This window comes from Oncorhynchus clarkii, chromosome 20 (genome assembly GCF_045791955.1).
Source record: "Oncorhynchus clarkii lewisi isolate Uvic-CL-2024 chromosome 20, UVic_Ocla_1.0, whole genome shotgun sequence".
Lineage (NCBI taxonomy): Eukaryota > Metazoa > Chordata > Actinopteri > Salmoniformes > Salmonidae > Oncorhynchus > Oncorhynchus clarkii.
Genome location: NC_092166.1, coordinates 67625653 through 67651864, shown reverse-complemented (window position 1 = coordinate 67651864; position 26212 = coordinate 67625653). Strand labels below are relative to the sequence as shown.

General features: G+C 40.4%; 1 protein-coding gene across 1 annotated transcript; it reads left to right on the top strand.

The window, feature by feature from the left end:
* Positions 1-2881: 2881 nt before the first annotated feature.
* On the top strand, positions 2882-24537 carry LOC139376786 (tektin 3). The gene is made up of 7 exons (XM_071119713.1): positions 2882-3466; positions 8278-8361; positions 8468-8538; positions 10724-10867; positions 13557-13779; positions 24032-24186; positions 24321-24537. The coding sequence occupies exons 1-7, from the start codon at positions 2882-2884 to the stop codon at positions 24535-24537; spliced, it is 1479 nt and encodes a 492-aa protein (XP_070975814.1).
* The last annotated feature ends 1675 nt before the right edge of the window (positions 24538-26212 follow it).

Below are 26212 nucleotides of genomic sequence, written 5' to 3'. Positions count from 1 at the left end.
GAGTGGCCTGCGAACTTGTCCATCAATAATGTATCTTGGATTACCTTTCTAAATTCTTCAGCTCATTCTTAGGTGAGGACCGGTCGAGGTGAGCCTGTGTGCCGTTAGCGCTGGGTGTCGGGGAAACCTTTGTCTATTCACGTGTAAGTGGATTTTATTTCAATTCAGCCTACTGTTATTTACAAAAGATGCTCACATACCTGTGACTAAATGGCTATTTTCGCAGACAATTGGCCATGTGATATTTCTTTCAATTAACCTTTTTTCCCAGTGGACATTTAATTTTCTCATATTATTTGCAATTACTCCATATATCAATGATATGATGATGCCAAAAATGTGTGACATTCATGCAAATGTGGAATATTGAAATATTCTAAAATATTTTAAATATCTTAAAATGTCTGGCATCAGAAAGTAGCCTAACTTTAGAATTTTCCAAATCGCATCTCAGAAACTGAAATGGGAATAGCAGCAGCCCAATATGGCGACTGGGGTATGGGTGAGTGGGTGTGTGGAAAGGAGTGGGTGAGTGGAAAGAAAAGTAGTGGGTGTGTGGAAAGGAGTGGGTGAGTGGAAAGGAAAGTAGTGGGCGTGCGGAAGGGAGTGGGTGAGTGGAAAGGAAAGTAGTGGGCGTGCGGAAGGGAGTGGGTGAGTGGAAAGGAAAGTAGTGGGCGTGTGGAAGGGAGTGGGTGAGTGGAAAGGAAAGTAGTGGGCGTGTGGAAGGGAGTGGGTGAGTGGAAAGCGCTCTGCTATATGTTAGAAGGTTTTGATTGAGCAGTGTTTTATTTATTTCAATTCTTACCACTCAACTACCGTACACTGAGCTACGATTTGTGTTTTGAAGCCAGAGGATTTATTTATTTTATTTAACCTTTATTCAATCTGGAAGGGCTCATTGAGATTCAAAATCTGTTTTTCAAGAGCGTCCTGACCAAGATAAGCAGCACCAAGTCATTAAACAATTACAGACAGACAACATGAAAAACTACAGGTAGTCTAGTAAAAAAACAGAATTCACAAGAGTATAACAAAATCATAAAACATAAAATGAAAAACATTGACAGGTCAGGGAATCAGCCTCAAAATCCTTCATCAATGATTTAAAAACACCAATCAGGACAAGTTCTTCCAGTTTAAAAGTATTTTGTAAGGCATTCCAAGCCAATGGCACAGAGTAAATAAAAACCATTTTACCAAATTAAGTTCGGACCTTTGGAACAGTTAGCAGGATTAAGTCCTGCGAACAAAGAGAGTACCCACCACATTTCTGAACAATAAAAATGCCTAAATAATATGGTTGTAAATCCAAAAGGGCTTTGTAAATAAAGGTAAACCAGTGACTGAGCCTACGATTGACTAGAGAAGGCCAGCCAACCCTTGTATAATGTACAATGGTGCGTAAGGGTTTTGCAGTTTAAAATAAATCTGAGTCGTAATTTCACTGTTGGTTTTACACAAAGAATGGTACATTGTCGGTTATTAAACTGGCAATTGTTTATTTTTTATTAAAAGTACTGACAATGGGTGTACTGTTTCCTTATGTGTTGTACAGTATGTGTGTGCTTACTGTGAATGTCAGCCAGACTAATACAGTAGGTAGCTACTTCCCATGCTATTGCCGGTCAGTAGTGCTTGTTAAGCGGGAGCGAAGGGCACTGTGTCCCAGTGTTGTTGCCATTCTTGCCCTCCCCATTGAGTAGTAACTGTATGTACTGTATCTATCAAGATGACATCTAGATGGTTATCAACCTTAGTTATTTCTTGTGTAGGCCTACTTGAAATAAAATCATGGGAAGGAGAAAAATTGGCAACTTCAGCAACAGATAGCGACACAATGGTGATACCAAAGATATTTACAAGTAATCCAAGATTGTTCATCTGTGTCGTTATCAATGGGAGCAAATTAAGCATAGTGGACAGAACAAGCAAGGAGGTGGTTAGAGCCAAGCATGAGCTAGCAAGATCCTATTGGTGCTTGATAGGTTTTTTTTGCATATTTCCATTGGGGAACACCTTCTCTGTAAAGTGAGTGAGCACAATAACTCAGTTCACCCTTGCACTCCTTGTAAACAACGTAAAGGTTCACGTCTACAAAACTTAATGCACTATTTTCGTAACAGATCATAGTTTTGACAACAGAAAACTGTATTGAGCTCAGGCTTTTATTTGATGAGAAAATCAGCAGAATGTCGGCCCAGTTCCATCTCGCTGCAGACTCTCTCACTGATGGCCACTGGGCTTCCTCTCCTCACCATATTGGTGGGGAGTGGAAATTCCAACCGGATGCTTCAGAATTATACATCCAGTGAAACATCTGGCCCCTTGTTCTAGCTGTCGTGATAACCAGTAGGAAGCATGTCGGCAGGCACGTCAATACAACACCGATGAACTGGTCGCCGGCTTATCGGCTCCTTTCGCTTTCCATACACCCACTCCTTTCGACATACCCACTTGCCTATACTCCCGTTGCCATATTGGGCTGCTTCTACCTATACTTGTGGAAACTGCCGAGCAAGTATAGCATCATCACTTCAGATTTTTGTATCTTATTGCCTTCAAAGATTCTCAATTAAATCAGTCATCATGACATGTTTAGTGAAACATTTGTTGACTGCAAACGACGATAGAATGACTCAACTGTTTGACAGAATCATCAATTTATTGACAAAATGGCTAAATCACGACTCCTTTTCAATCCTAGAAGACATTAGAATGTGTTGGTCTTGTGAAAATATAAGAAAATATAAGAGACCAATCTTTCTCAGTCTTATAAAGACTTAATGATAACAGATGACGTGATATGCAAATACACTAATACACAGATCCAATATTGCATGTTTTCAGGAGAAAAGAAGAGCCCTGAGAAGAAGAGCGACAAATGGAGCTAATGGGATCCACCTTGACAGCGGAGTACACCCGACCCAAAACCAGCCAATACTTCCCAGCCATCTCCAACATGGTGTCCTCCTACCGGATCAACCAGCCTGTGCTGGCCATGAACCCCAGAGCCAACCAGCCCTGGAGGACTAACGCCTACTACCGCGCAGGCAGCGCTGCCGCCATCCCCTCCCTCTCCTCCATCCAGAGGGAGAACCTAGGCTTCGACCTGGTCCGAGCCAAGACCATGTTCTACCCGTCAAACCGGTCAGCCATGATCACCCGCTACACCCCAGACGACTGGTACAAGTCCAACCAGAGCAACTACCGTGAGTCGGAGTCGTCCAGGAACAGTGCGGAGCGGCTGAGGAGGGATACCATTAGGTTGATGCAGGATAAAGAGCAGCTGACAAGGAGGACCCAGGAGACCACCAGTAAGAACATCGGGGAACGCCTCAACGACATCAGTTTCTGGAGGTCAGAGTTGAACCATGAGATAGACAACATGGTGAGCGAGATCATGGCCCTCACTGAGGTGAAGAGAAGGCTGGAGAGAGCCCTGCAGGAGACGGAGGGGCCTCTGCAGGTAATGGTGTGTGTGCGTGCGTGCATGCGCGCTTGCACGTGTGCGTGCTAAGCTCTATGTAAGAGTGTCCTGTAACTCCAACAGTACACAATGCATTCACACAGAAATGCAGATTGTGCAGTATAAAGCATAACAAACTCCATCTCCAGTGCACCTATTTAATCATCCATGCATGTCACTTACTCAACACAGGATCTTACTGTGTCTGATGGTAGTGGATAAAGTGACAGTAGAGTTATTGGTTCTTCACACCACTTCAGAGCAGATGGGGTCATCATTCACAATACTCTAAATTAGGTCACACGTGTCCTGTTAAGGTTGCTGGGCAACCTTCCACAGAACAGCACCGGTGGTCATTTGTCCTAACCCAAAGTTCTTTGGGGTGTATAGTAGCGTCAACTTGATCTGGCTGGAGATCTGGTGACATGAAGGACGCACACATGGTAGTGGAGATCAGGTAGCAATAGATTGTTTTCAGAGAGGACCTCTAATAAGTAATTGGAACCTATGAAAATAATGTATACTCACTGTATAGAGAGTCATACCACTCAAATCATAATTTGTGTATATACAGTACCAGTCAAAAGTCTGGACACACCTACTCGAATCAAGTGGAGAAGATGCAGTATTCAGTATTCACCCAAGGAATGCTCTTTGTTTCAAGATTATTTTTCCCGTTGAAACTCTAACACATTCAAAGCTGAATACTAGAGCAATATTTCTAACATAGAACGTTGAGAATGGTCAGAGGCGATATATAGAACACTAATGTAAATTGTATTTGTTATTTTGTGATGTCATTAAAAATGTTACAAAAGAAATACTGTAATTTGGAAAGTATACCCACTACATGTGCAAAGTTTCCATGCTATGCATTGTGCATGTCATTTGAAAAATGTTTTGTGTTTTTGTTAACAGAGGGATGTGATCAAATCAAATCAAACTTTTTGTCACATGCGCCGAAAAAATGCTGTGAAATGCTAACTTACAAGCCCTTAACCAACAGTGCAGTTCAAGAAGAGTTAAGAAAATATTTACCAAATAAACTTAAGTAAAAAATAAAAAAGAGTAACACAATAAAATAACAATAACGAGGCTATATACAGGGGGTACCGGTACTGAGTCAGTGTGCAGGTTAGATGAGGTAAATTGTACATGTAGATAGAGGTGAAGTGACGATGCATAGATGATAAACAACGAGTAGCTGTCAATGTAAATAGTCCGGTGGCCATTTAATTAATTGTTCAGCAGTCTTATAGATTGGGAGTAGAAGCTATTAAGGAGCCTTTTGGTCCTAGACATGGCACTCCGGTACCGCTTGCCGTGATTTGAGAAACTATAAGAGATAATTGTTTTACATTACTTTGTACAAGTGACAAGTCACGCCCCCGAGTGAGGTCAGAGAGTGTGTCAGTCTGACGGAACCAAACTGTGTAAATCACTGGTGCAACTGATTAGCTGTCCTAAGTAAAGTATCTTCGAAAGCGAATTTAAGTAGGACCATCCTACTACTCTGCTCAAACCATCGTATTACGCTACTCTCATCACCCCACTCGGAACCATCGAACAGGCTGGCTAGGCTATCCTCAAAGAAGCATCTTCATGAGCGAATAGAAGGAACATAAACTCTGTTGTCCTGTTCAGGTTTACACGACAAGTCACTGGATACCAGACAACTACAGAAGAGAACAACAATAGAAGACTTGTTGTAACCCTTTTGGACAATCAGAGCCTTACAAGCATGCCGGGAAAAGGCCCAACCCCCTTTCCAAGGAGGCCTGGTTCAGAGAGAGAAACATGGCGAACCCAGACATTTCATATATAAACAATCATGAATACTTGCTCAAAGAGGACGGTGGTTTGTGTGCAAAGTATATGATTACTGTTAGAGTATTACGTTAGAATCTTATTAAGTTAGAGTCTTATTAAGTTAGAGTAACAAGCAGCCATGTTGTGTCATTCCGCTAGGGACCTGTTTTTAACATGTTAAGTGTGTATGTTTATCCTGTGTTACCATTTAATTAGCTAGTAAATAAATAATTAAACCTATATGTGTAATACTGAATCATTGCAGGTGCAAGGAGGTTACAACTGTTCAGAATGATGATATGATACAAGGTTATGATTTAGAAGTTGACTGTTTATAGATGTGATAGGTAAAGACCTTTTAGAGTTGACTTCGGGAGATGGTAACTCTTAAAAGAACCACTCTCAAGGTGCCCAAATCCTAATGAGTTCATTGTTACATTATTAATTTAAATTGGGTAAGAATTAAACATAGTTAGTTGATTAGATAAATAACAGTCCTCAAATTAACGTTAAAGTCAAGTCACAACATAAGTATTCAGACCCTTTGCTATGAGGCTCGGAATTTAGCTCAGGTGCATCCTGTTTTCATTGATCATCCTTGAGATGTTTCTACAACTTGGAGTCCACCTGTGGTAAATTCAATTGATTGGATATGATTTGGTAGGTTTACAGCCTTATTCTAAAATTAATGGAATAGTTTTTTTCAATACCCCATAATGACGAAGCGAAACTGTTTTTTAGATTTTTTTTGCTAATTTATTAAAAATGAAAATATTACATTTACATTTAGTATTCAGACCCGTTACCCAGTATTTTAGTGAAGCACCTTTGGCAGCGATTACAGCCTCAAGTCTTCTTGGGTATGATGCTACAAGCTTGGCACACCTGTACTTGGGGAGTTTCTCCCATTCTTCTTTGCAGATCCTCTCAAGCTTTGTCAGGTCGCTGCACAGCTATTACCAGATCTCTCCAGAGTTGTTTGATTGGGTTCAAGTCCAGGCTCTGGCTGGGCCACTCAAGAACATTCAGAGACTTGTCCCGAAACAACTCCTGTGTTGTCTTGGCTGTGTGCTTAGGGTTATTGTTTTGTTGGGAGGTGAACCGTTGTCCCTATCTGAGGCCCTGAGCACTTTGGAGCAAGTTTTCATCAATGATCTCTCTGTACTTTGCTCCGTTTTTCTTTCCCTCAAGCCTGACTAGTCTCCCAGTCCCTGCCGCTAAAAACATACCCACAGCATGATGCTGCAACCACAATTTTTCACCGTAGGAATGGTGCCAGGTTTCCTCCAGACGTGACGCTTGGCATTCAAATATGCCTTTTGGCAAATTCCAAGCAGGCTGTCGTGCCTTTTACTGAAGTGTAGCTTCCGTCTGGCCACTCTACCATTAAGGCCTGTTTGGTAGAGTGCTGCAGAGATGGTTGTCCTTCTGGAAGGTTCTCCAATCTCCAGAGAAGAACTTTGGAGCTCTGTCAGAGTGACCATCGAGTTCTTGGTCACCTCCCAGACCAAGGCCTTTCGCCCCAATTGCTCAGTTTGGCAGGGAGAGTCTTGGTGGTTCCAAACGATGGAGGCCACTGTGTTCTTGGGGACCTTCAATGCTGCAGAAATTCTTTGGTACCCTTATCTGTGCCTCGACACAATCCTGTCTCGGAGCTTTAAGGACAATCATTCGACCTATTGGCTTTGTTTTTGCTCTGACATGCACTGTGAACTGTGGGACCTTATATAGACAGGCGTATGCCTTTCCAAATCATGTCCAATCACTTGAATTTACCACAGATGGACTCCAATCAAGTTGTAGAAACATCAAGGATAACCAATGGAAACAGGGTGCATCTGAGCTCAATTTTGAGACTCATAACAAAGGGTCTGAATACTTATGTAAATAAGGTTTTTGGGGTTTTAAATTTTCAAAAATTCGCTAAAAAATCGAATCAGTTTTTCACTTTTTCATTATGGGGTATTGTGTGTATATCGAAGAGAAAAAATATTTATTTAATCCATTTTAGAAAAAGGCTATAACGTAACAAAATGTGGAAAAAGACTATGGTAAATCAGGAATGCAGACAGGCTAGCTCATTATATCTATATGAGTGACACAATATGAGTGACACAATACCCCTTGTTGTTATGTTGGAGACATAATGACCAAAAAAAGGATGTTATTTTTCTCAATGACCTGTAAAAAAATAGTTTAAGGAAATACATTACTACACAACAAAACCCCTAACTAAATCAAGCCTGAGGGTCTTGTAAGTATAAAAGCAAGGCTTGCTTTCATGTAATAAAAAAACATTGAAAAGTTAGTGGAACGGGATAATGTCTTACTGTGTTGTGTGAAGAATCAAATACTTGGTTAAGTCCTTGGTTATTACTGCATTGTCGGGACTAGAAGCACAAGCATTTCGCTACACTCGCATTAACATCTGCTAACCATGTGTATGTGACAAATAAAATTTGATTTTGATTTGATTTACTTACCTTGTATGCGGTACAAATCCCATTATTGTGGGAGCACCTCCTGTAAGAGTATAAATTAGGCCGTTTGAGAAGGTTTGAATTCGAAGACACCTGCCTACACATTGTTTGAAGTACAACAGAACAACATACCTACTTTAGTAGGTCAGAGCTGTGTGCTGAAAAATCTGGGTAGAGAATGGGTGGAGTGGGCATTGTGGTGCGCATGTGAATTTCCATCATTTTTCAGCTTCAGACCAATGCCTAATTTTCAGCAAAACATAGTTTTCTGTTTTTAATATTAGATCACGTAGTGTTATTTGGCCATTAGATTGGAAGACCATCCTTCTACCACACCAGACTCTGTCTGTGCTTTACACTACTGCACTAATATATTTCCTATATAGTGCCTACTTTGGGCCAGAGCCCATAGGGCTCTAATCAAAAGTAGTGCACGATGGGCCTTGGTCAAAAGTAGTTCACCATGTAAGGGAATAGGGTGCCATTCGGGACACTGAATTAATATTGTGTGACCATCAACAGGTGTCCCAAGAATGCCTGTATCACAGAGAGAAGCGAATGTCCATTGATCTGGTTCACGACAACGTGGAGAAAGATCTCATAAGGGTACAAACAAAGACATGTCAATACAATCATGACTTATGACTATTTATCCTAATGATCAGAACCTTATTAACTGAACTGATACCTGTTTTGCTCATTATGTAACCAGGAAGTGGAGACCATTAAGTCATGCCAGGAGAGGATGAGGAGACATCTAGACAAAGCCATCGCTCAACTAGCGTGAGTCTACACTCCTAGAGTATGGACAGGACTACTGTATAATAGGCCTTCACTGTTTGAAAACGACATAGCAAATCCTCCAGTGTAAAAAAAAAGAGAGAAATTAACACAGGGAGTGTTAAATCAACACTGACTGTGTTAAGGCTATGGACCCATATAGACACCAGAACCGTATTAAAATACATACTGTTTGTTGTACAGCCTTATTCAAATATTTCCCAGAGTGCCTTGCCTTTCGTGTAAATTGTATTACCACTCATGACTATATTTGTTAGTGACAGTGACATGGTTGTTGCACTCATCCATTTTCAGTCCTATGGACTTCACCAAGTGAGATCCTAAGTGAATAAGTTATTTTTGTTAGTTTTTAACACAATACCATATGTATTTCATAAGGCCTTTATATTAAGGAGCTAGTTCTAATACAGGGGACTCATACGCATCACTTTGAACCAAAACCATGCCCATCATTATCATATTTCCCAGCATGCTCTACAGCAGGTTGATTTTGAGAATTGTTTACTTCAATATCTATGTTTGTGCATAATTGATTGGTTACTCTTATACTTCACAAAGATAAATCACATATTAGAATCTGAACTCTGGCTAGTTTCCAGTAGGAACCACCCAAAACATTGTAAGACAGCATTATGTGACCTGCGGGTAGGGTTGCAAAAAAAACCTGGCAGCTTCATTAAATAGTACCCGCAAAACACCAGTCTCAACATCAACAGTGAAGAGGCAACTCTGGGATGCTGGCCTTCTAGGCAGAGTTCCTCTGTCCAGTGTCTGTGTTCTTTTGCCCATCTTAATCTCTTCTTTTTATGGCTGTTTTATATTATGTTTTATATTATATTTTTACAGTATGTTTTATATTAGTTATCTTGTTGTTATTAGTCCCAACTTCAGCTCCATTCAACCCCTCCCATCTATCTCTTAACACCATCCTAATTGGATTTCTATTTGCCATATATTTTTCAACTAAGCTGAGATGTTTAACAAAAGTTCTGAACCTTTCTATTCTCATTGTTTCTACAGATTGTATAATGAAAATAAAATGTTTTGCTAAAAGTATTATTATACAGTATTATTGATTGATTGACTATGACTTTTCAGATTACCCAGTAGTGCTATCTGCAGGTTTAGCTCCAGGTAAATATTGCAATTCTTCAGCCGTTCCTGGACTTGTGACCAAAAACATAAGATAAATTAATGAATCAATCAATCAATGTACATCCACAAACATACATTGCAGAAAGTATCCAGTCCACATTTTGTTACGGTATAGCCTTTTTCTAAAATTGATGAAATGTCAGGTCTGAATGCACTGTAGATATTGAAACAAACAATTTTAAAAAGCAACCTGTAATAGAGCATGCTTGGAAATATGATGATGATGGGCATAGTTTTGGTTCAAAGTGTGTGTATTAGTTTCAGGCCCCTCTATTAGGGTAGAACTAGCCCCTTAAAATAAGGCCTTATGAAATATGTATGCTAGGCGGCGTTTATACCTGCAGCTCAATTAGTTTTTCCACTAATTGGTATTTTGTCCAATCACATTAGATCTATTCACATCAGCTATTTTTCAGTGCTGATATGATTGGTCAAAAAAACAATTAGTGAAAAAAGATCAGAATTAGGCTGCCTGTCTAAAACAGGCCATATTGTGTTAAATAATATATTTAAACAATATATTTATTTAATGATAACGTATTTGCTTAGGATCTCACTTGGTGAAGTACGTTCGACTGAAAATTGATAAAGCAACATTGATGTCTCTGTCACTAACAAACCACAGTCATGGGTGGTAACTGTACAATTTACTTGAAAGCCAAGGCACTCTTGGATATTTTTGAATAATGCTTTACACTAAGCATTGTGTTAACGTAACACTGTTCCAGCATCTATATGGGTCCACAGAGTGTTGATTTAACACTCTCAGTGTTAGTTTTGTTTGTTTTTTAACACTGGAGAATTTGCATTGTAGGGGCCATTTTAACCAATAGTCCTACTCAGGAAAAAGCAAGCTAAAAAAAGGTATCTCTCCAGGTATAGAAATATATTTACAATGATGAGTCTTATAATAACACATTACATGCTCATAACATAAAAAAACATTACACCTGTCGGTGCAACGTCAAGTGTTAAAGTGTTACTATGCCTCTGTGTGTGTTACTTCCATCAGGTCAAACCGAGCAGCTCAGCATGAGCTGGAGAGAGACCTCAGTGACAAGGTGACAGCCCAGAGAATAGATAATAGGTGTCACCATCTCAGGAATGCGTCAGACGGGATCAGCTACTACAGAGGGATCGAGAGACTGGACCCATCGTAAGTCATACCTACCCACTACTTTAGATGTGGATGTTATACAGCTTTGTGATTGAAATGGGAGATACTGTATATGCTGTGAAAGGGACTGCCCCCTCAGCCATGAACATTGTAAAAAAAAATCATGATCTTCAAGCGCGAAAACTTTCAAAAATGAAAACAATTAAAAATCTTAACAAAAGGCGTCTGGTAGAAGTAAATTAATCCACAAAAAAACAAATACAATTGTAGATACAGTTGAAGTCGGAAGTTTACATACACTTAGTTTGGAGTCATTAAAACCCGTTTTAGGACTGGTGCACTTCACAAAATAGATGGCATCATTTGGAAGGACAATTATGTGGATATTGTGAAGCCACATCTCAAGACATCAGTAAGGACGTTAACGTTTAGTCGGAAATGGGTCTTCCGAATGGACAATGACCCCAAGCATACTTCCAAAGTTGGGGCAAAATGGCTTCAGGTCAACAAAGTCAAGGTATTGGAGTGGCCATGACAAAGCCCTGACCTCAATCCTACAGAGAATTTGTGGGCAGAAGTGAAAAAGTGTGTGCGAGCAAGGAGGCCTACAAACCTGACACCAGCTCTGTCAGGAGGAATGGGCCAAAATTCACCCAACTTATTGTGGGAAGCTTGTGGAAGACTACCCGAAATGTTTGACCCAAGTTAAACATTTTAAAGGCAATGCTACCAAATACTAATTGAGTATATGTAAACTTCTGACTCACTGGGAATGTGATGAAAGTAATACAAGCTGAAATAAAACATTCTCTCTACAATTATTTTGACATTTCACATTTTTTAAATAAAGTGGTGATCCTAACTGACCTAAGACGGGGAATTTATACTAGGATTAAATGTCAGGAATTGTGAAAAACTGAGTTTAAATGTATTTGGCTAGGGTGTATGTAAACTTCCGACTTCAAGGATGAATCAGACTTGTGGAGGTCTACATTTTTTCTTCTGAGGTCTTGGCTGATTTCTTTTGATTTTCCTATGATGTCAAGCAGAGAGGCACTGAGTTTGAAGGTGGGCCTTGAAATACATCCACAGGTACACCTCCAATTGACTCAAATTATGTCAATTAGCCTATCAGAAGCTTCTATAGCCATGACATTATTTTCTGGAATTTTCCAAACTGTTTAAAGGCACAGTCAACTTAGTGTATGTAAACTTCTGACCCACTGGAATTGTGATACAGTGAATTAACAGTTAAATAATCTATCTATTAACAATTGTTGGAAAAATGACTTGTGTCATGCACGAAGTAGATGTCCTAACCGACTTGCCAAAACTATAGTTTGTAAACAAGAAATTTGTGGAGTGTTTGAAAAATGAGTTATAATGACTCCAACCTAAGTGTATGTAAACTTCTGACTTCAACTGTATAATCTGTTGATTTATTGTATAGCAGATGTAACAGATATACATGCCACCCCTATCTTTATCAAAGCTGTGAGGAAGTGATGTAATAAATAAACAGACGCCCTCGCTGTAACGTTAACAAAACTGTGGGAAAGCACAGCCAGAGGAGACAAAAAACACGGTTTACCGGTGTCCTAGCTAGCTAACTACCGGTGTCGTCCCCTCCTGTGTACTCCGATGGAGAAACAAAGCTTCCTGAAGGATTGCGGTTTTCCAGCCAATCGTGTCAAAGAATAGGCTCATTACGAGGCTTTGATCAACACAGTGTACTCTTGTGGCACCTGCTCGTCAAAATAATTTAGAGCAGCCAAATTATTATAGATGACGTCCCACACTCCGTAGCGCATGCGGAGCATAGCCTTTTTGTCTTCGACCAAACCAATACCAAACCAATCAGGTGGTTGTTTGATGAAACTAAGCTTTGATCATGTGTGTCTGATAAAATAATACAGGCATCGGCACACTAGTACACTGCTTAGTGATTTCGACACATGCCTCAGAGCTCCTGTATCAAACATAACATCACTACCGGAGGCCCAGCTAACTAGCAAGTACCCAGTGTCCTTCGCCCCCGCCTGCCAAACACCTGCCCTTGCTGTAACATTAACAGACCTGCCTTGAAGGCAGTGCTCGGCAGAAGGATAGTGTCTATTGGTGTCCTAGATTGCTAGCTACTTACATTTGCCTCCCGTCTCCCTCCTGTGTAACGTTACCAGAGTCCTAGCTTAAAAATGGACCGGGAGAAGTATAAAGGGTATAAAGGGGTTCCTACAGATGCAGGAATGCCCACATGCAGGAATGCCCACATGCAGGAACGCCCACATGCAGGAACGCCCACATGCAGCAATGCCCCGAGTTGCAGGCGGCAATCACATCCTTCTCTGCACATGTGCAGATACTGTGTGTGACAATGTGAGAGCAAAGTCTTTCATCTCGCTCATCTCAATATCTGCGGTGCTGCTCGTAGCAACCTCATTTTGCTACCTTTATTCTACCTTTAAATGACTGCATTTCCACAAATGGGATGATATTATCTTTAATACCATTCAAACTAGTACGGGACTGGATATGTAGGTAAAGCAGAAGGGGTCATCACCTTCAGATTGTATTGACACAGGTGCTTCACATTTTCTCTGACTATAAAGCACCAATCCCAAATTCAACTCTAGCTACATCCACCCCAGTGTATCTCCTGCATGCCTTCCAAAGGCATCCCAATTCATTGACCATTGTGTCCATTGTCATTTCTCACCCACTTGACCAGGCTCTCCCTGCCCGACTCGTGGTCAAAGTTCACGGATGACAACATCCTTCACTCCCAGAGCGAGCGGGCGGCTTCCCACAAGCTGCGTGATGTTATTGAGATCCTGCTGAACGTCACGTCCAATGAGATGTGGAAACATTTCAACACTGTCAACGTGGCCTTCACCAACCGCATGTTAGAGACCGCCGACGCCAAGAACAGCCTGCAGACACACCTGGCTAAGGTGACTGACCATTACCTGACCAATGACCATCAAGCTCGTCTTTCATGTTAATTCCTTTTTTGTTTAGTTCCATTCAACTCATTGAAATGCAGTTTGCGTGTATCTTTTTAAACATCATTGTACTTCAACATCAGGTCCAGGGGACAGTAAGGAAGGGGTTATTAACTGCCTGCATACCATAGTTGATTATTGCTGAAATTTTACTGCTGTCTTTGATTGATTTTCCTACTGAAAAAGCAGCATAGACCAGCATAAATTTCAAGCTGTGTTTTTCGGTGGCTATACACAGAGATGCAGGTGTCATTTGGTTAGCTAGCAAGAACTTGACAGACTGCTATACAGTTAGCCAAAGTGAATTTGCAATGCAAATATGCTATCTACTCCGATTACAGAGTACTATTGTTTGAGTGTGCCAGAGCACAGAACAAATTACAAATTTACAAACATGCAACACCTGCTGAATATGACCGGTGTCAGTAAATGTAGGGGGGGAAAGTAATAGTTAGTCAAGAACGCTCTAGATATCATGTAAACAGCCTAATCCGCTCTGCATCAAAGAGTAAAATTGCAGAGTGAGGTGTTCTCTCATTTGTGTTTGGAACTAGCTAGCTAACCAGCTAGCCAAATTTAGCCAGTTAGCTTGGGTGCTTGGTTGGGACAAGTATGCATTGGCAGGCAAGCTGCAGAAGGATGAGGAGGCTACAGTTCCCCATCATTTATCAGTGCAATTTTGATAGGGAACTAACTGAAAAAGTTTGAGAGTGTTTATCTAATGTTCCTTTGTTAGATTGTTGCTCATCTTGCTCTGGCTAGCAATAGTTGTTGATCTTGTTGTTATTGATGTGCATAACTGAGGGAGGGAGAGCCTACCTTTTCATGGTTGTTTGATCAATAGGATTGTAAAGTTTCCAAATGTAAGAGGACTCGTGTGGTGTTTACATATTTGCAGAAATCCATTCAGGTCTGTATTGTGGCTTTTGGCGAATGTGTTCACCAAAAGAATGTTGTCAGAATTCTTTTTTTTTAAGTGTCATATTCTTCCTGGGGGTGTATATGAACAAATTTTAATAAGATTTCATGTTGCTAAAGGGCTGTTGCTTCCACTTTAAATGCAACAATGTTTCACACACACACACACGTTATTTTCAAAGAGATTATTAACAACAGCAACAGCTTCTGATGGCCTTGCCCATTGCTGACTTAGCTAGCTAGATTTATCTCCCCAGAGACCAGCAAGGAAAAATCCTGATTGGATTTTTTTTTCTCTTCTAAATTAACCCTTTCCTTTCCAACAAAACTGAAGGGATTAAATCAGAACTTAATTGAAAATAATAATATCATTATCATTATTATTATGTTATTATAATCATTATTTTATAAATCCTTAGCCCTTCTCTGAAGGTGTAGAAGGCTCATTGTGCTCCACTGTGTTTGGGTTAGTAATCATTTGTATAGTGGCTCTATTCTCCCTCAGCCTGCATTTATTCATTATTCTGAATGTCTAAAGAATCCATATGTTGTTCTGAAATATGAACACAGAAATACTGGACATTTTGAACTCTTATTATGGTGGGGATTTGACAAAATTACCATCATGGTCTTGAATTGGACTCTCTTTTTTCTTGTCTCGGTCTCAATACAGTCTCGGACCTCTTGTCCCCCTCCAGTCTCGGTTATGACTCGGTCTCGCCCCCCTCCGGCCTTGGTCTTGACACAGATTATTTTGGCTCCGATCTTGGCCGTGAATCGGTTTCGCTTTAGGTGGTCTCGAACACAACACTGCAGCATGGTCTAGCTTGTCTGACCAACATGGTCTAGCTGGTTCTGCTGGCCGACCAGCATGGTCTAGCTGATCAAGCTGGCAAACCAGCCTTTGGTGTGTTTTCGCTGGTAACCAGCCTTCGTTGTGATTTAGCTGGTGACCAGCCTTCATTGTGTTTTTCACTGATGACCATCATTCGCTGTGTTTTGGACACTGGTGACCAGCATAAACTAAAGCAAAACCAGCATAAAGTCACATTATGCTGGCTTGCAAAGTAATGTTTTTAGAGGTCATGAACAGTAAAAATCATGTTTTTCAAGAAACTAGATGATATTTGAAGGAAACCAGATCAAAGTATGATGACGAAAGTATAAAAAATGACTGTTGCTTCAACATTGATAAAGTTTAAACATAAGGTTACTCGTCCCCTCCCCATGTGAAACACTTGGATTCATTATTAAGGGAACAAGGAGCAATCGCCTTAACTCTCATTTTAATACAACGATAGTAACATGATATTCTCTTACCTAATTCAAATAAGTACTGCCTCGTAAATAATATCGGAACAGGCGTTTTTGCAGAGGGTTGTGGTTTATATAGCTAGATAAAGTCCCTTTAGAAAGTATTCATACCCCTTGACTTATTCCACATTTTGTTGTGTTACAGCCTAAATTCAAAATGGAATCAATATATATGTTTTACGTATCTACACAAAATACCCCATTATCACAAATTGAAAACATGATTTTAGACATTTTTGCTATTTTATTGAAAATCAAATTCAGAAATATCAAATTTACATACAGTACCATTCAAAAGTTTGGACACACCTACTCATTCAAGGGTTTTTCTTTACTTTTACTATTTTCTGCATTGTAGAATAATAGTGAAGACATCAAAACTATGAAATAACACATATGGAATCATGTAGTAACCAAAAAAGTGTTAAACAAATCAAAATATATTTTAGATTCTTCAAAGTAGCCTTGATGATAGCTTTGCACACTCTTGGCATTCTCACAACCAGCTTCAACTGGGATGTTTTTACAACAGTCTTGAAGGAGTTCCCACATATGCTGAAAACTTGTTGGATGCTTTTCCTTCACTCTGTGGTGCAACTCATCCCAAACCAGTTCAAATGGGTTGAGGTTGGATGATTGTGGAGGCCAGGTCATCTGATGCAGCACTCCATCACTCTCCTTCTTGGTCAAATAGCCCTTAGACAGCCGGGAGGTGTGTTGGGTCATTATCCTGTTGAAAAACAAATTATATTGTTGCAGAATGCTGTGGTAGCCATGCTGGTAAAGTGTTCCATGAATTTTAAATAAATCACTTAGTGTCACCAGCAAAGCACCCCCACACCATCACAAATTCTCCTCCATGCTTCACGGTGGGAACCACACATACGGAGAGCATCCGTTCACCTACTCTGCGTCACACAAAGACACTGCGGTTGGAACCAAAGATCTCAAATTTTGACAGATTTCCACCGGTCTAATGTCCATTGCTAGTGTTTCTTGGACCAAGCAATCTCTTCTTCTTATTGGTGTCCTTTAGTAGTGGTTTCTTTGCAGCATTTCAACCATGAAGGCCTGATTCACGCAGTCTCCTCAGAAAAGATGATTTTGAAATGTGTCTGTTACTCTAACTCTGTGAAGCATTTATTTGGTCTGCAATTTCTGAGGCTGGAATCTCTAATGAACTTATCCTCTGCAGCAGAGGTAACTCTGGGTCTTCCTTTACTATGGCGGTCCTCATGAGAGCCAGTTTCACCATAGCACTTGATGGTTTTTGCGACTGCACTTGAGGAATCTTAAAAAAAAAAAAACAGATTGACTGACCTTCATGTCTTAATAATGATGGACTGTTGTTTCTCTTTGCTTATTTGAGCTGTTCTTGCCACAATACGGACTTGGTTTTTTATCAAATAGGGCTATCTTCTGTATACCACCCCTACCTTGTCACAGCATAACTGATTGCTCAAATATATTAAAAAAGAAACTACATTTCTCAAATGAACCTTTAGCAAGGCACACCTGTTAATAAAAAAGCATTCCAAGTGACTACCTATTGAAGCTGGTTTAGAGAATCACAAGAGTGTGCAAACCTGTCATCAACGCAGAGTGTGGCTACTTTCAAGGATCTCAAATATAAAATATAAATATTTTAATTTGTTTAACACTTTTTTGGTTACTACATGATTCCATATGTGTTATTTCATAGTTTTATGGCTTTTCAACCTCTGCCATATTGTTGATTCCTAGCTATCTATCTAATCAAACTCAGTTTTATTTCATGGAAGCGTCTCCAATGTCAAACATGTAGGGTGTGGTGTACCACCGGGCAGCTCTCTAGGTCCTCTACTATTCTATTTTTACCAATGACCTACCACTTGCATTAACCTGTTGCGACGACCAAACCCGGATCCGGGATTCTATTTATAGACCTAAGCTCATTACCATAACGCAACGTTAACTATTCATGAAAATCGCAAATGAAATGAAATAAATATGCTAGCTCTCAAGCTTAGCCTTTTGTTAACAACACTGTCATCTCAGATTTTCAAAATATGCTTTTCAACCATAGGAAAACAATAATTTGTGTAACAGTAGCTAGCTAGCGTAGCATTTAGCGTTAGCATTAGCGTTAGCATTAGCGTTAGCATTTAGCAGGCAACTATCACAAAAACAAGTAAAGCCTTCAAATAAAATAACTTACCTTTGAAGAACTTCTGATGTTTTCAATGAGGAGACTCTCAGTTAGATAGCAGATGCTCCGTTTTTCCAAAAAGATTCTTTGTGTATTAGAAATAGCTCCGTTTTGTACATCACATTTGGCTACCAAAAAAAAAAAAAAAAAAAAAAAAAAAAAAAACGAAAATTCAGCCCTCAAAACGCGAACTTTTTTCCAAATTAACTCCATAATATCGACTGAAACATGGCAAACGTGGTTTAGAATCAATCCTCAAGGTGTTTTTCCACATATCTCTTCAATGATATATCCTTCGTGGAAGCCTGGTTTCTCCTTGCTCTCAAATGGAAAAATAATTGCACCTGGCTTTACGCTCCAATTTCGACACAGGGACACCAGGCGGACACTTGGAAAATGTAGTCTCTTATGGTCAATCTTCCAATGATATGCCTACAAATACGTCACAATGCTGCTAACACTTTGGGGGAACGACAGAAAGTGTAGGCTCATTCCTTGCGCAATCACAGCCATATAAGGAGACAATGGAAAACAGAGCTTCAGAAATTCTGCTCATTTCCTGGTTGACGCATCATCTTGGTTTCGCCTGTAGAATGAGTTCTGTGGCACTTACAGACAATATCTTTGCAGATTCTGAAACTTCAGAGTGTTTTCTTTCAAAAACTGTCAAGAATATGCATAGTCGAGCATCTTTTCGTGACAAAATATCGCGCTTAAAACGGGAACGTTTTTTATCCAAAAATGAAATAGCGCCCCTAGAGATCAAAGAGGTTAAACACAGCTTGTGTGTCCTTGTATGCTGATGATTCAACCATATACATGTCAGCAACCACAGCTAATGAAGACATTAAAACCCTTTACAAGGAGTTACAGTCAGTTTGGAATGGGTGTCCAGTAATAAACTCTAAAACTAAGTCATTATATTTGGTGCAAATCATTCCCTAAACTCTAACCCTAACCTCAGCTGAACCTGATAATGTTGAACAAGTTATGGAGTCGTGGTAAAAACATATACTGTAGATTCAATGGTTGTTAAGATGGGGAATAGGTCTGTCCATAATAAAGAGATGCTCTGCTATGTTGAGTCATACTGTCCTCTAGTTTTGTCTTATCTTGACTATTGTCCAGTCATGTAGTCAAATGCTGCAAAGAAAGACCTAGTTAAACTGCAGCTGGCCCAGAACAGAGCGGCACGTCTTACATTGTAATCAAATGTGCATACTATGCATGCCAGTCTCTCTTGGCTAAAAGTTGAGGAGAGACTGACTGCATCACTTCTTTTTATAAGGCATGTGAATGTGTTTCAAATTCCAAATTGTTTGCATAGCCAACTTACACACAGCTCTGACACACACACTTACCCCACCAGACATGCCACTAGGGGTCTTTTTACAGTCCCCAAATCCAGAACAAATTCAAGAAAGCGTACAGTATTATATGGAGCCATTATCACGTAAAACTCCCATACATCTCATATTGCTCAAATGAACAGCAAACCTGGTTTAAAAAAACAACAACATAAAGCAACACCTCACGGCACAAAGCCTCTCCCCTAATTTACCAATATATTTTGTGTGTATGTATTGATATGTAAGCTATGTGAGACTTTTAACATGTATGTAGTTCTGTCCTTGAGCTATTCTTGTCTCTTAATGTTTCATGTTTTGTGTGGACCCCAGACAAAGTAGCTGCTGCTTTCGCAACAACTAATAAAATACAAAAAACCTGATGTAAAACTGTGCAAATGTGAAGGAGCATTATAACTCTGCCTGAATTGTCACCTTTTATGGTGACAATAACACCCTTATTTGCTGTCTACTTTGTAAGTATTGGAATTAGGCCAAGACAGTACATCAAAGGAAATATAAATGGTAAACTTGATCAAATGTCTTTAGCAGTGTTAACAGAATGTTTTTTTTCAATAACATTTGCTGTATCTGATCGTTTCTGAAACACAAAAATAATAACAAATTGCTATGGACCTGTAAACAGATCATTTGAATTCAATAATGTTTTGCATTTACTTTCTCCCAAACATAAATATGCTTGCACTGCCCGTGAACTGATGTCACTTGTTAAATCCACATCAATCAGTGTAGATCAGGTATTCCCCTCAGGTGTACGCGCAATGCCGTTGGGTTACGCCAAATAAAAATGTGATTCACATTTTAAAAAATTCTACTTATTTTGTTTTTATTTTTTTATTTTTTTAAATCTTCACATTTTCAAACAGTCCATTTATGTTTTCCAAAGGGGCTATACATCTGGGGCAGTTTTTTTTCTCGCCTCATTTCACTGTCAAAAATACAATTAAACCATCTAGTGTTGAAGTGAAATAACAACACAACGTCAAATACAGGTAGCCTAGTCAAATAATTAACATCCAATCACATGAACCATTACCATCTCGCGGGAACTCCACTAACGGTCAGTATGTAGCGAAACATAGCTGCTGCTCATTCCGTTTGCGCGAAAATTGATCATTGGAAGAAAAAAAGTAAGGCCTGCGTCCATAGAGACACATACCAGCAGTACTACACCTGCACCTGGACCATAGATGAGGCACAAATATGATGAGAACTACATTGATTTGGGGTTCACTTATATTGGGAGTAGTGCCTTTCCTCAGCCACAAAAGCACTCTCACAACTCAATGAAACCTTCACTCTTGCACAGACATTTTGAAACAAAACATGCCAATTTGAAAAATAAGAGAACTAAGATGACTTTCGAGTAGTAAGTCATGTATAAAAGCAACAGATACCATTAATAAGAAGGGGCTAGTAGCGTCTTATATGGTGAGCTACTGAGTGGCTAGGACAGGCAAGCCCCATACTATTGTGGAGGACTTAATTCTTCAATTATTTTTAAAGTACTGGATAGCTTTGTGACATCAAATGGATTTTGGTGGTCAAGATGTTTTGGTACCTGTACTGATGGTGCAAAAGCCATGACAGGGAGACATAGTGGAGTGGTAACGCGTGTGCAAGCAGTTGCTCCTGACGCCACTTGGGTACACTGCAGCATACATCGAGAGGCTCTTGTTGCCAAGGGAATGCCTGACAGCTTGAAAGACGTTTTGGACACTACAGTGAAAATGGTTAACTTTGTTAAAGCAAGGCCACTGAACTCTCTTGTATTTTCTGCACTATGCAATGATATGGGCAGTGACCATGTAATGCTTTTACAACATACAGAAGTGTGTTGGTTGTTAAGGGGCAAAGTTTTGACATGTTTTTTTTAATAGAGAGACAAGTTTAAAGTTTTCTTTACTGACCATCATTTTCACTTGTCCGACCGCTTGCATGATGATGAGTTTCTCACACGACTGGCCTATGTGGGTGATGTCTTTTCTCACCTGAATGATCTGAATCTAGGATTACAGGGACTCTCCACAACTGTATTCAATGTGCGGGACAAAACTGAGGCTATGATTAAGACATTGTAGCTCTTCTCTGTCTGCATTAACAAGGACAACACACAGGTCTTTCAATCATTGTATTTTTTGTGTGCAAATAAACTCAATCTTGCGGGCAATGTCAAATTTGATATAGTGAAGCACCTGAGTGAGTTGGGTGCGCAATTATGCAGGTGCATTCCCAAAACGGATGACTCAAACAACTGGATTCATTATCCCTTTCATGCCCTAACTCCAGTTCACTTACCGATATCTGATGAAGAGAGCCTCATCGAAATTGCAGCAAGCGTTCTGTGAAAATTGAATTTAATCAGAAGCCACTGCCATATTTCTGGATTGGGCTGCGCTCAGAGTATCCTGCCTTGGCAAATCGCGCTGTTAACACATTGATGCCGTTTGCAACTACGTACCTATGTGAGAGTGGATTCTCGGCCCTCGCTAGCATGAAAACTAAATACAGGCACAGACTGTGTGGAAAATTATTTAAGACTGAGACTCTCTCCAATATAACCCAATATTGTAGAGTTATGTGCATCCTTTCAATTACACCCTTCTAATTAACCAGTGGTGAGTTATTCACAATTTTAGATGAAGACATAAGGTTTTATATGTAAGATGGTTAAATAAAGAGCAAAATGATTGATTATTATTATATTATTATTTGTGCCCTGGTCCTATAAGAGCTCTTTGTCACTTCCCACAAGCAGGGTTGTGATAAAAATTCACACACATTCTTATGTTTAATAAATGTATTGTATAGTGTGTGTGTGTGTGGCAGGCTTACAATGATGGCAAAAAAAAAAAATTTGAAAGTGCGGTGACCCTGGTGCTAGAGGGGGTATGCAGCTGGAGGTTGAACAAGATTTTGTACAAAAAGTTTCATCCGACTGGTACAGTAGCTTAGCAGGTCGACAATGGAATACTCAGGGGAATGAGGGTATGATGTCGAATCCTGTTGAAGGCACACTATTTTGAAAATTGTTTTATGTGAAACCACACTGTTGTTAAAATAATTTGTTTTATTTAGTATAGTATACGCTTCTGTGTTAAGCATCCTAAATAATGCCATAAATTCTGTTTTTGAAAAATAGTCAACTTCAAGGCAAAAAAGTTAAGCATGATGTATGCAAACCTGGTATTCCAACTGATTATAGGTTACAAAAGTCAATAACTTACTGCTGCGCCATGGAATTTTGATGAAAACAGTGTTGAACGGCAAATGTCACTCATGTGCATTGTGAACAGATAATGAAGCGCTGAGTAATGAACTGTTTTTCGGAACAATTTGGTGAAAGCCTCGAAGTCTTCAGACAGCCTCGGTTTTCCATCACTAGCGAAAACACAACAAAGGCTGGTCACCAGCCTATGCTGGTCTATGCAATTTTTTCTCCAGGGTTGTAAACAAACTATTCAAATGTCTATTGCATTTTCACGTGACATCTTTCATGATAATGGAAAACAAAGGTTTAATCCTATCACATTGCTTTTACTGTTCAATGAGGAGAAAAATACAACTCCTTTCAGCCCCTTTTACTTGTGTCTCACAAGATCAGCGTTTGATGGGCAGAGACATGTGAGTTTGGTGGAGTGATCACCCTCTTCACTGGTCTAGGCCTTATTTTTACTGTAATTGTGTTATGGAACCCAGGCATGCAAACTAATTCACCAAACTTTGTTACTGCTAGGCTAAATAGTCTTGTCAAAAGAAGGACACCAAAAATAGATTTATCTTGCATTGCCTGTGTTCAACACTTTCCACTGATACATACCCTTGGTAGTGGAGTAGTAGACACTGGAGCCCATTGTTGTCGAACGGTTAATTGGATGTTGCAGGGCTCTATCCACCTCAGCTGTTCTCTGGGTTTATCCATTGACAGCAGCTATGATGTGAGGCACACAGTCTTTAATAACGCCACTCAGCCAGTCAGTCAGCCAGGGATGGTTCTGAGGAGTGGTTGAGGGATTCAGGGGAATGAGATAACATGATAATATGATGGTGGGATGAGAAGGAGGAAAGTACTGTACAGTACAGTGTTAATCTGATTTGATCTACAGTTACATTTGGTGTTAGTCTTGCTTTTTCAGACACCTGCATCTGTACTATACATTTCACATCACCTAACAGTGTGGTGTAAATAAACAAGTTCTTTGAGTTTCCTAGAACTCTTTACCTCAAACCCTTACACAGCAGGCAAAACTGGTTGCAATGACGTCCATAGCATTATAGACAGTTCCGTTTGTAGACTGGTTGTAACAGCGCCATTTCAACCGCTAGAACTGCTCCATTCCTGACCACTTAAATTCCTCTGTTTCCTTACTCCCTGGATCGTCTCACCATTCCTCTCGCCTGTTTCTACTGGCAGACCCTCCAGGAAATCTTCCAGACAGAGATGCTGATAGAGAGCCTGAAGAAGGCTCTGAGGGACAAGGAATGCCCCCTGAAGGTGGCCCAGACCAGGCTGGACGAGAGGACACGCAGGCCCAACGTGGAGCTCTGCAGGGACAACCCACACCACAGGTAGGGCTCGAACATGTTGTGGGTATTTTATAGCCTGTAAAATGAGGACGTTTTACACGTACATTCCCTTCCTTCTCTGCCATTGACCTCTTCTCCTCCGTTTGTCTTGTCCCTATCCTTATCGCTATTTCCAGACTGGTGGGAGAAGTGAGGGAGATAGAGGACACCATCCACAAGCTGCGTGAGAGACTGATGGAGGCAGAGAACACCCTGCAGAAGCTGGTGAAGACCAAGGCTGCCCTGGAGCATGACCTCTCCATCAAGGCTAACTCCTTGTTCCTGGATCAGGAGAAGTGCATGGGCATAAGGAAGAGCTTCCCCAGCACCCCACGCCTGGTGGGATACACCTAAAGCCATCACATACAGTGCATTCAGAAAGTATTCCGACCCCTTGACTTTTACAGCCTTACTCTAAAATGGATTAAATGTTTTTTCCCTCATCAATCTACACACAATATCCCATAACGACAAAGCAGATTTTTAGATTTATTTTCTAATTTATCAAAAACAAAAACTGAAATATCACATTTACAAAAGTATTCAGACCCTTTACTTAGTACTTTGTTGGCCGCGACTACAGCCTTGAATCTTCTTTTGTATGATGCTACAAGCTTGGCACAGCTGTATTTGGGGAGTTTCTCCTATTCTTCTCAGCCGATCATCTCAAGCTCTGTCAGGTTGGATGGGGAGCGTCGTTGCACAGCAATTTTCAGATCTCTCCAGAGATGTTAGATTGGGTTCAAGTCCCTGCTCTTGCTGGGTCACTCAAGAACATTCAGAGACTTGTCCCGAAGCCACTCCTGCATTGTCTTGGCTGTGTGCTTAGGGTTGTTGTCCTGTTGGAAAGTGAATCTTCGCCCCATTCTGAGGTCCTGAGGACTGGAGCAGGTTTTCATCAATGCTCTGTCTGTACTTTGCTCAGTTCATCTTTCCCTCTATCTTTACTAGTCTCCCAGTCCTTGCCACTGAAAAACATCCCCACAGCATGATGCTGCCACCACCATACTTCACCGTAGGGACGGCGCCAGGTTTACTTCAGATGTGACGCTTGGCATTCAGGTCAAAGAGTTCAATCTTGGTTTCATCAGACTAGAGAATCTTGTTTCTCATAGTCTGAGAGTACTTTAGGTGCCTTTTGGCAAATTCCAAGAGGGGTGTCGTGCCTTTTAATGAGTAGTGGCTTCCCGTCTGGCCACTCTACCATAAAGGCCTGATTGTTGCTGCAGAGATGGTTGTCCTTCTGGAAGGTTCTCCCATCTCCACAGAGGAACTCTGGAGCTCTGTCAGAGTGACCATTGAGTTCTTGGTCACCTCCCTGACAAAGGCCCTTCTCCCCCAATTGCTCAGTTTGGCCAGGCGGACAGCTTTAGAAAGAGTCCTGGTGGTTCCAAACTTCTTCCATTTAATGATGATGGAGGCCACTGTATTCTTGGGGACCTTCAATGCTGCAGAAAGGTTTTGGTACCCTTCCCTAGATCTGTGCCTCGACACAATCCTGTCTCGGAGCTCCACGGACATTTTCTTTGACCATATGGCTTGGTTTTTGCGCTGACATGCACTGTCAACTGTGGGACCTTATATAGACAGATGTGTGCCTTTGCAAATCATGTCCAATCAATTGAATTTACCACAGGTGGACTCCAATCAATTTGTAGAACCATCTCAAGGATAATCAATGTAAACAGGGTGCACCTGAGCTCAATGTCGAGTCTCTTAGCAAATAGTCTGAATACTTATGTAAATAAGGAATTTCTGAAAACCTGTTTTCATTTCGTAATTATGGGGTATTTTGTGTAGATTGATTAGGAAAACATTTAATACATTTTAGAATAAGGCTGTATACATTTTAGAATAACGTAACAATGTGGAAAAAGGGAAGGGGTCTGAATACCTCCCGAATGCACTGTACATGTATACCACAGGAGGTTGGTGGTACCTTAATTGGGGAGGTCGGGCTCTTGGTAATGAATGGAGCGGAATTGGTGGAATGGTATCAAATAAATCCAACACATTGTTTCCATGTTTT

Bases quoted from the DNA above. Each gene is read 5' to 3' on its own strand.
- LOC139376786 (XM_071119713.1), top strand. From the start codon at position 2,882: ATGGAGCTAATGGGATCCACCTTGACAGCGGAGTACACCCGACCCAAA. The intron at 8,539-10,723 runs GTGAGTCTACAC...TACTTCCATCAG, and splicing joins AAAGCCATCGCTCAACTAGC to GTCAAACCGAGCAGCTCAGC. The intron at 24,187-24,320 runs GTAGGGCTCGAA...CGCTATTTCCAG, and splicing joins AGGGACAACCCACACCACAG to ACTGGTGGGAGAAGTGAGGG.